At 34.6% G+C, this 11,222-nt stretch overlaps 1 protein-coding gene and 1 pseudogene across 1 annotated transcript; both read left to right on the top strand.

Moving 5' to 3' along the window:
* Positions 1 to 617: 617 nt before the first annotated feature.
* Positions 618 to 2,280, top strand: LOC145616200 (kinesin-like protein KIN-12E; annotated as a pseudogene).
* A 5,473-nt stretch (positions 2,281 to 7,753) lies between these two features.
* LOC145618420 (uncharacterized) lies at positions 7,754 to 9,043 on the top strand. Its single transcript, XM_081673189.1, has 2 exons — positions 7,754 to 8,615; positions 8,673 to 9,043. Exons 1-2 carry the CDS (start codon positions 7,874 to 7,876, stop codon positions 8,807 to 8,809), a joined length of 879 nt encoding a protein of 292 aa, XP_081529315.1. The 5' UTR covers positions 7,754 to 7,873; the 3' UTR covers positions 8,810 to 9,043.
* Positions 9,044 to 11,222: the final 2,179 nt, after the last annotated feature.

The following is an 11,222-nucleotide window of genomic DNA, read 5'->3' on the forward strand; positions in this document are numbered from 1 at the left end:
ATAAACTACTTTGGTCTTTTTAATATTACATGTCAGAACACGTCGCAGTGTTGCACTTTCCAGAATTCTGATGATTCTTGTGACCGATCAGGCTTACCAGAAACTCACATCTTGCAGGCATATCAAGGATTTGGAGGCCGAGTTGCAGGCAGTCAGATCTCCCATAAACACAAAAGAAGTAAGCCAACAAATGAAAATCGATGCTACTTCGACCGTGACACATGGCATAAACAATGACCAGCTAGAGCTCAAAGCCATGGTTGATGTCATTGCAGCAGCAAGTCAAAGAGAAGCTGAAGCACATGAAATGGCGATCATACTAGCTAAGGAAAATTGTTGGCTTGTGGATTTCTTTAGATCAAGTGGTCTAGCTCTATGAATAGGTAATCACTTTTATGTCCAGTAGAATATGAAAGAATGCATTTCATTAAGCTACCAATTTTGGAGTTTGAAAAGATTATTTTGTACTTCTATGCTAAGGCTTTTATCTGTGAAGGCGAAATAAAAAGACATGCATTTTAATGTAGTTTTGTCTTCTGGGAATTAGAGTGTTTCGTGTTTTTGTTCTCTACAGAAGTTGCAATGTTGTTCTAGTGATTTTTTTAAAGGCTCTTTAACTTTGCATATCTTATTGGCAGACCGGAAGTGGAAAAACCCGCACAATGTCAATAGATATTGAAGGTGGCACTCGCCGACATAGTATTGATTGTGGAATGACACCTAGGGTGTTTGAGCACCTCTTTTCCAGGATTCAAAAGGCTTTTTTTTTTCTGAAAAAGAAATTACGAGCAAAGTGGGGTTTGAGCAGTTATTACTTTAAATCTCTTCCATAGTAGATTCTTTGATACAGTTTAAGCTGCAATGACTAATAGACTATCACTGTTAGGCACTGATTTTGAATTAGATCAAGTCAAAACTTACATGTATCTTATTTAAATTATAGACAACTTACAACAATTAATAATCATTGCTGTTTAATTTTTTCTCAGACTTAAGATTAGTATATTATGCTTGCTTCACTTTTTAAATAGATTAGTGAAAATAGTCAGATTAGTTCTTGTAGTTGCTAGATAAGCAATAACATTAGATCTGATTGTAGTATATACTACAAATTTCATTTGTGATCTTGTTTCTTTACTCTTGATTGTAGTATAACAATAATATTGTAATATAACAGGAAAAAGAGGTTCAGAGAGAAGAAAAGTTCCGTTTTACATGTAAATGCTCATTCTTGAAGCTCTACAATGAACAGATCCTTGATCTTTTATACCCATCATCAGTGAACTTACAGGTAAGGATCCTGAGTGAATCGAAAATTACGAGATCACTCTTGTTATTTATATTGTTCTTTGTATATCACATAGAGAGCCATAATGAGCATTGTAGCAGTGAGGTCATAAACTCTTTGCTTTTCATTGTGCTTGTCAGTTGAATTGAGTCTCTGGGTTGATGATTATTGAAGTATAAATTGCCATGTTATATTGTCTAGTAACTTCTTTTCAAAGCTTACACCCCTGCTCATTTCCATATTAGAAAAGACTTGAAGAAAGGCATTCATGTTGAAAATCTGAGTTAGACGTTACAAGTGCTCAAGATGTTATATATGCAACAGCTTCTTCAGGCAATGACCCACGTCACCCACCTAACTAAACACATACTCAACCTACTAAAAACCTTGATAAGATTGTACAAGCATGCTTAAGCTTGCATGATGAATAATATGCTTTAGTTCTTTGCAAGAGTCTAAAAGTTATTTTCAGGTTTTGGTTAGAGCATGTTTTGTTAAGAAGTTGATCTCAAGTGTTCTCAACTCTTGACATGATTTTTGAACCTCTTGAATTTTGCCTCTTTACTAGGGGCATCCTGAATGAATAACAGTTACAATTTATAATTTTACCAGGAACCTCTAAGAGATGACTTACAATTTTAAACTTATCAGCTAGCAAAATTTTGTGATGATACCACTTGCCATCTTCAATACTTAAACATGAAACGGTTAATTGTAAACATGAATTCTATCTAGGGTGCTGCAAACAGAAAGGTGGCTGCCGCTAATATGAATTGTGCAAGTAGTCGTTCTCACAGTATATTCACCTATGTTATTGACTTGTAAGTATTTTTCCTCTTAAGTCTAGGATGTGTTAAAAAAAAAAAAACAGCTCTTTTATAGTGCAAAATTTTCAAAATTTTAATTTGAGTGCTTAATGAATGGTGGTAAAATTGAAGTGGGAATCCAATGGCGTAACACATCATCGCTTCACTCAAATCCTGTATGTTTAGCTAACTCTGAAATGTATTGGAAATCTGAACCAGGCAAAGGGTTCATATTTCGTTCCTATACATGCTAGTGTTCATTTAGCAATCTTGTATTTTGCTCTTCGATTTGGAGGTGAAGGCAGAGTTTATAATGTTGCTGAAGCAGATATGGAGTTTTCCTTTTTTTTTTTTTATTAACCTGAGTTCCATATTTCAGCTGCCTCCTTATGGTAATGGAAGGCACATTTTGTGTGTTTTGTACTGTTTTCCTTAATATAACTTCTCGACGCACTGGGGACTCTTAGCACCCTGAAGTTCGCTCAGTGAGTCAGCATGCTAAATTTGTAAAGAACTATGTATGTTGTCAAAAATTCTGATTCTACATTAATACCATCATATTGGTTATTTGGTAAAATTCATGTTCATTAATTACATCTCAGGCCATTGTATATGAATATGCTTCATGAGATGTCCTTGGCCTCCTTGCCATGAGTTTGCAAATTCAGCAATTGAGTGTATTTCTATCTTATATCTGCCCAAGAAATAATACAATAGAGAATAATCCACACATATTATATAGGTTGTGCAAAAGTCTTGTCACCAAACAATCTCAGTTCACAGTTGAATCTGTACCAGTGCTATTATTTTTACTTTTTTAGTAAATTAATATAATTTTTCTTTTTGTGAAAATCAAATACTTTTCAAAAGAAAATTGTTTATCTGTGGTTGGACTAGTGTTGGCTATTATACATTAAGTCGTCAAAATTAAGTGAAACTTGTTTGCACTCATCTGATTGATCATAATGCAGAAAGAAGTGTTGCATCTGCGTAGTTAAGAAAATGGAGGAGTTGGAAATCAGGATAATGATGCCATGTCACTGGGTTTTCTAGGATCATCTGGTGATTTTAAGTGGGGAGGGCTGATGGTTCTTGAGTACCTTGTTTCAAAAAAATGGTTCTTGAGTCCCTTGGCCTCTAATAAAAGACTGTCCCAGGTTTGTGTTTTTGTTGCTTAAACATGTGTACACTTGCTCATTTATGTGTCAAGCTGTTTTCTTAACAAGTTCGATGATGCTCTTCACAAGAAAGAAATTGAGGTTGCTCTGTTGTTGGGGCATTTAGGAGGGAATAGCGTAAAGACATGGCATTGCAAGCACTCATTGCTGAAAACCAGGTAGCTATGCAGCTGGTATGTAGCAAAAGAACCTTATATGCTATCAATCTATTCAATATTCATTTAATTCTATACCATTTTATCAAACCTTTACTCCGACTCTTCTAACAAGGTTTTGTTAGAGCAGAGCAAGGAGGGGAAAGGGTCAGATGGTACCGTTTGAATTACACAGAAGCGGTTACTGTAGGCCCATGACCTATAACATGTATTGCTATTGGTTGTATAGACTTCGGCCGTTCGACAGATTCATAATTCATACTAATCCTCTATACTGGCAAAATCAAAAAAAAAAAAAAAATTAAAATTAAAACAATACATAAATAAATTTGATTAAAAATATACTCATAAAAAATATTAACAGTACGTGCCAAAAACTATAAAGGTGAAAAGGACGATAAAATAGGAGGAAACTTACCGAGTTGCATTCAACTGTATCAAAAACTACAAATCTCAAACTTTTAACTTTTTAAGCTAACTAAAATACTAAATATCTGTGTGAATTTACATAAAACTAAGAATTATGTAATTAGACATCGTAAACTCGTCATTTATATAAAAGATACTACATACTTGTATAAAATATCAAAGTGTCATACTTTATACTTCATTCTACTAAGTTACCTTTGAATTTTCTGTTGATATGGGTGATTGAGAAAAGTTGTTCTGTAAATTAAGCATTATAGTGGTGGGGCGGCCTAATCTGGAAAAGAACCCCTACTTATTTGATGGCGAGCCCAACTTCAATTGTCACACAGGTAATTTTAGTACAGGAATGATAGTATGCATATGCAAATGGGGGAAATTTTAAGAAATTATAAACTATGAAAGAGGTGAAAAAAATATTATAAAGAAAAAAGAAGATATTAACCATCATTTATTTTGATTTTATCAAAGTATAAAATCCTAAAAAATTGAAGATGTATTCAGTTAATGGATTAGTTTTGTAGTTTTATCATTAATCATTTCATGGTAACTGCTACTTGCTACACGCCACACATGTAATTAGGCAGTTTTTTTTTGGTTTTTTGTATTTTTTTGAAATTTAAATTAAATTATTTTGTTGGAGGGATTTAGATTTAGGTGGGATTGAATGAGAAAGCAGGATTGGGTATTTGTTGCAACCTCATTGAATCAACTCTGAAATTATATTATAGATTAAATTAATCTTTTTTTTAAAGAAAATTAGTCATATTAGCGTTCATAGTATGCAATCAATTAATCATGAATCTATCCCGTCAAAAAAAAAAAATCAATCATGAATCTATAAGAAGTTACGTATTGATTTCAATATATATATATATATATATATATATATATATATATTAAAATAAAATTTAAATCAATGACAAATTAAAAGTTTTATTTTAAGGGTTAAAGTTACCATAAATCCTATATATAAAGTGAAAGGGGTTTTGGGTGATAAATTTCACTTTCCCAAAATACCCCTCTCATTTTTGCCTTTTTTTAAGAAAAAAAATACCATCCTTTAAAAAAAAAAAAAACTACTCCCATCTAAAAAAAACTAACACAATATCATCATTTTGTAAAAACTACATCTAAAAAACTAACATGTGAAAAAAAAAAATTCTATTTGAAAAAACCAAAGAATTATACTTGATAGATTCACACGCACGAACATTCGTGCGTCTCTAAACTTGTATAATTAAGCTACCCTCAAGCTTATTACCTTCTTACAATAAAATTAATGAACACCCTGTATGGGATGTATATATGGATACTGTCAACACCGTTAAGATTTGCTCGCTAATATAAGTTACGTTGTTAGTTCTCCATTATTACGCATATCGACTTATTCTCAATAGCGGCTTTAATCACAGCCACGTGGAAAGCTGCTTATGGCCATGTATGCACTTGTTGCCTACAATGTTAACTTGCCACCTATGGCTGTTTTCTTATAAATACCCAAGCATATTTCATAATTAAGGTACACACGATCTTTATCTCTCAAGCTCTCTCTCTCTTAAACACTCTCTTATTCTTCTCATCAGAGCTATTATCCTCGGATACCTAATGGTGTTGGTTATTACGAATGAATTTGATTTGATGTTATATGCTGAATTGCTGATTAGGCAAAACAAAGACAAGATGGGATACAAGGCCTGAAAATGAGGCTCAGGTTCAGAGAAGCAAGAAGAAAGAGGTTAGAAGCTGTTGCCTTCCAGTAATATCTCTGCAAAGACCCAGTTGTTAAAGGAAAAAGAGGAACACTTGAAAGAGATAGAGGTCTTGCGTGCTCAAGTTAATAAGAATCAGGAGGAAGACAGATTTGCGATGGGAAATCTGCATCTTTTTAGCCATCAAGTGCTTGAATTTTGTAAGGCCCTTTCCTTGAACATCTACAATGAATTTAGCAGATACTAAATCTAATGTGTATGGTGGGTTGCCACAGAAGAGTAGTAAGTCACAACAGAGATCTTCAAGGGTTTCCAGTGGCTAATATCTATGTCGTTCCAAGAATCACTAAATATAATTTAGGCCGACAGGCGACAGCTAATATGTGTGTTGCTTGACAGATTACAATCTCTCTGTGAGGAAGGTGAAAGAGAGAATGATCGAACAGACCAATACATTGCAGAACAAGGTCTTTGATTCATCACTCTCATTTTATGCTCTCTATTTCTTGTAAATGACTGGCAGGCTTGATTACAATTTCTTAAAAAATGTGCAGTTACTTGAAGCAATTCACTGGAAGCTTATGCGTGAATCAGAACCGTCAAATGCTCAGCTGCACGTAATGACTTTTTTATTAAGGTTTTTTTGTCATCGTGTACGTGTTTACGTCACTTGTGACTTACAAAGTGTGACATGAATCAACAGAAAAGGAGTCCTTGTTTGCTGACAGACAACCGAGCTATTTGAACCAACTCAACTCTAACAAGGTAGGATGTCATACTCGTGTTATATTGTAGCTGCTGATTGCAAACTATATTTCTGAATATGAATTCTGGGGGAGCGAATGACCAAATGTTAGGGATTTAGCAACTACTCGTACCATAGTTTGATGCTAACAGTAATACATTCGAATCAAATTTGAGCGACAAATCTTGGTCCGTTCATTCTGTTATGATAGTAATAATTTGCCCAACATATTTAGCAAATTACTTGAGCAAAAAAAGTTTTGAATGCTCAGAGCCTTTTTAAGTTAAGGTTTATAATTCCGTTTATGTAACTGAATGTTTGCTTATCAACACTTTTTGATTAGAATTCAGCTTCTACAATTTCAGCTTCTTAAAAATAGTTTTCAACAAAAACTATATATTATGGGACACAAACTTGTAATAGTAGAAGTTTTGGGTATTATCATAAACAAATGGAAAAAGGATTAAAAATGTTTGTACAGTCGATGATCGGAATTCAAACTATTTTTATAAACCTCATCTCTGTTGCGGGTCAATTGATTTGGGAATCTGCATCACTTTGGCTATCGTCGATCAAAGAGGAAAATGAATATCTGCCAGTGCAGGAGCGCCTTTTCAATCAATTTAACTGTAGTTTGATACTTAATTCTCCTTGATTAGAGTGATTTCCATTGATCAATATTTATAGGGTTACAATGAGAAACCTAATCATATTAGGTAACTATAAGATATGTACAGATATCAAAGATAATCTTATACAAAATATATCCTAAACCTAGGATGAGAACATTCTATGGATATTCTCTATCATGGTCAAACTTCTTTTTTCATAGGCCATTCAAAACCAGGCAGAAATAGATTCTCTTCGTAAGGAACTCAACTCCGTTGTGGAGGCGAAGGAAAAAATGGAAAGGTGCGTCTCTATAAATTACTTTGGTCTTTTTAATATTACATGCTAGAACACGTTGCAGTGTTGCACCTTTCCAGCATTCTGATGAATATTCTTGTGACTGATGAATATTTGGAATTTTGGAGGCAGAGTTGCAGGAAGTCAGATCTTCCATAAACACAAAAGAAGAAAGTCAGCTGATGAAAATCAATGCTACTTCGACTACAACACATGCCATAAACAACGACGAGCTGGAGCTCAAAGCTATATATGGTTTGTTAAAAATAAGCTAATAGCTAATCTAGAAAAATCTAGGACTTAGCCTATTCTATGTCAAAAGAAATATCTAGAAGTAAACTATCCTAAGAAAAATCTAGACTATAACTAATCTAAGCTAGAACCTAGATAATTCTAGAGCATGCATAGGAAAGCTATAATGTAAGTCGGTGAACATGCATTAACCGACATACATGCAACTATAAATATGCTATGATGTAGTTGTGATGTAAGAAACTAAGCAATGTAATTTACCCATGCAACAATAAAGCCCTTACATTTCTATCCCACCACTACTTCCATTCACCTAATTTCTAACATTTGGTATCAAGAGCCACAATACCCATAGCCTTCCTATAATATCATACACATATTATCCCAAACACAACATAATATATAATGGCCAATAACAATGTGAGTTTTCCCATTCCAACTTTTGGGGGAGAAAGTTATGATTTTTGGAAAATTAAAATGAAGACGATGCTAAGGTCATATGGACTATGGAGCTATGCCGATAAAGGTTATAATGAACCTGAAGATGAAAGCAGCCTAAGTGATGCTCAAAGGAAGAGACTTGAGGAGGAAAGGATGAAGGATGCAAAAGCATTATATCTCATACAAAACGCGGTGAAAGATACCATTTTTCCAAGAATTATGAGGGCTAATACAGCAAAGGAGGCATGGGAGATTCTACAACAAGAGTTCCAGGGAGATAGCAAGGTGAGAAGTATCAAACTTCAATCTTTAAGAAGAGATTTTGAAAATTTAAAGATGAAAGAAAATGAGTTGGTTAAAGATTATTTTTCAAGAATTATCGAGATTGTTAATCAAATGAAATCATATGGAGAAGAAATTTCGGATGAAAAAATTGTGAAGAAAATTCTAGTATCATTAAATGACAAATTTGATAATATAGTTACAATAATTGAAGAAACAAAAGATTTATCCAACATAACTGTTGAACAACTTATGGGATCTCTGGAGTCCCATGAACAAAGAAAAAATCGTCAAAGTAATGATGAAGACATGATGGAGACCGCGCTTGCAGCAAAAATTTCTCTTAAACCAGGAGAAATCAAGAAAAATGGGTCCAGGAAGAAGGCCGAGGGTGAAGATGAAGAAGATTCACCAAAATACAAAGGTATGGAGAATAAATTATTTTGTAAAATTTGTAAGAGAACTAACCATGATAGTGCAGATTGCTACTTCAAAGGAAAAGCACAATGTTGGATATGCAAAAAGTTCGGCCATGTTGGAAAGAATTGCAGGTTCAAGAAAGCTGATGTGGAAATTGCCAATTTTGGCAAGGAAGATAATGAAGAAAGCTTGTTTTGAAGAAGAAAATAAGAGGTTGCTAATGACAAGTGCATTAGCAGAAATATTTGGTGACATGAGCACCAAAATTAAAAGGAAAAATAAAGGAGATATATTCGAAAGGAGAATTTGGGAGATCTCTGGTGACACGAGCATCAGATCAGTTAGAAAGATGGTAACACGAGTACCAAAATTAACAACAAAATTAAGGTTGGTAACATGAGTACCAACACAATGACAACAAGAAGAAACAACATTAGAGGCCGTTGGTGACAAGAGCATCAACAAAACCGAAAGAATATTTTGAGAAAGACGACGTACAGTTTAGAGTACAAGATTTTTCAGATTAAGGGGGAGTGTTAAAAATAAGCTAATAGCTAATCTAGGAAAATCTAGGACTTAGCCTATTCTATGTCAAAAGAAATATCTAGAAGTAAACTATCCTAAGAAAAATCTAGACTATAACTAATCTAAGCTAGAACCTAGATAATTCTAGAGCATGCATAGGAAAGCTATAATGTAAGTCGGTGAACATGCATTAACCGACATACATGCAACTATAAATATGCTATGATGTAGTTGTGATGTAAGAAACTAAGCAATGTAATTTACCCATGCAACAATAAAGCCCTTACATTTCTATCCCACCACTACTTCCATTCACCTAATTTCTAACATGGTTGATGACATTGCAGCAGCAACGCAAAGAGAAGCTGAAGCACAAGAATGGCGATCATACTAGCTAAAGAGAATGACAAAATACGAAGTAAGCTCAAGGTTCTACTCGAGGACAATAGTAAGTTGATAGATTTGTATGAAAAGGCAGCTGCGGACACTGATAAAAGTCTATAATGTAGATGCTCAAGGTGATGACGATGAAGGCCAAAATTCTGGATCTGGTGCTATTTCTCATATAAAATTGGCTGAAATAAAAAGGCTGGAGGATGTAGAGTATCAACTTGCGGAGTTGTGGAAATGCACGATGAAAATGAGAAACTGATGAGTTTGTATGCGGAAGCAATAATGCAAAGCTGATATATATATTGAAAGAGTGCTTTCAACGTCCGTGTATATAACAACAGTGCAGCAAAAGGTGAATTAGAGTGCCCAGAACAGCTTGTTGAGGTTGAAGGAAAATGTATAGAGTCCCTTCAAAAAAAAAAAAAAAAAAAAAAAAAAAACCCTTAAAAAAAAAGGAAAATTTATTGTCTTCTGAATGGAGGAAAATGTACGGAGAGTTGGAGATGCAAGCTAAAAATGACCTTGTATTTTAAAAGCTTGCAGCACTTTAGAGGATAGTGGAGGAGAGTACACCCTAATGAGTTGAGGCACTTTTTTTTATTCCAACATAGCAATTTTTCAACTAAACTTGGTTATTGACATAATGAACCTTGAGTTGAAAGCAGTACGGAATTCATGATCCACATACACTTTTAATGATGACATTTTTTATTTTTTAACGAGAGTGACGACATTAAAAATTTGACACATCATCAAGAGAGGGAGAAAATTATGAATCAAACATAAGTTTACGGGATTTTTTTAGGGTTAGGGTTTGGGTAGAAATCGGGGATTGGGTGGGGGAGTCGGGGTGGAGGGAATGGGAGGGGGAGTCCCGTAGGGGAATTGGGGTCGCCAGCACCAGGCGGGACCGCAGGAGTGGGGAGCTAGCCGCCGCCGGCAAGGGGAATGGTTATTAGGTGGTTGTGGTGGAAGGAGGAGAAAGAGAGGAGGGTTGTGGGCGTGGTTTGTTTGGGTTCGTGGTGGTCGGATAAGAGGTGGTTATATATATAAAATAATTTAATTATTTAATTGGATTTTGCGGATCCTAATGTTGTTTTATTAGACAAAATTAATTACAACTGGTAAAAGTAACCATTTTGCGGGTTACTACCATCACTTTTTATTTTTGCAAATTACAACCAAAAAAAGTCGCCAAACATTTTAAAATACAAATAAATTTGACTTTTGGTCTTTCTTACCGAAATGTGACGTCATTAATGGTGAGATCATAACCAATTTTTTTTCTCTCTCCTCCACTGGCCACTATGTCTGTAGTGAAGAAAGCTCGTGAATATCGCCTCGTTGAAGAAATTAGAGTACTATTTCAGTGGAGAAAGCTCAAAAGATGTTTATATGTGGTAATGTGGATATTAGAGTTATATTAAGGCGGTTTTGCCGCCGAATTCAAAGATTACCCTTAGAATAACATATAAACGTAGGGAGTGGTTAACCCAATTGGGTTGTGAGGGTTCTCTCCTCTATTGATATCGATCACCATCAAAGATGGATGTGAGCTTCTTGGTGCGACCATTCTTCTGAAAATCTGGAATGAATACAGTACTTCATCTAGCTTGGGTATTAATGGCAAAAACAATCGTTACTTATTTGACATTCGCAATTTCTACCTTACTCCTGGAGTACCGTGAGCATC

This window comes from Chenopodium album, chromosome 26 (genome assembly GCF_948465745.1).
Source record: "Chenopodium album chromosome 26, dcCheAlbu1.1, whole genome shotgun sequence".
NCBI lineage: Eukaryota > Viridiplantae > Streptophyta > Magnoliopsida > Caryophyllales > Amaranthaceae > Chenopodium > Chenopodium album.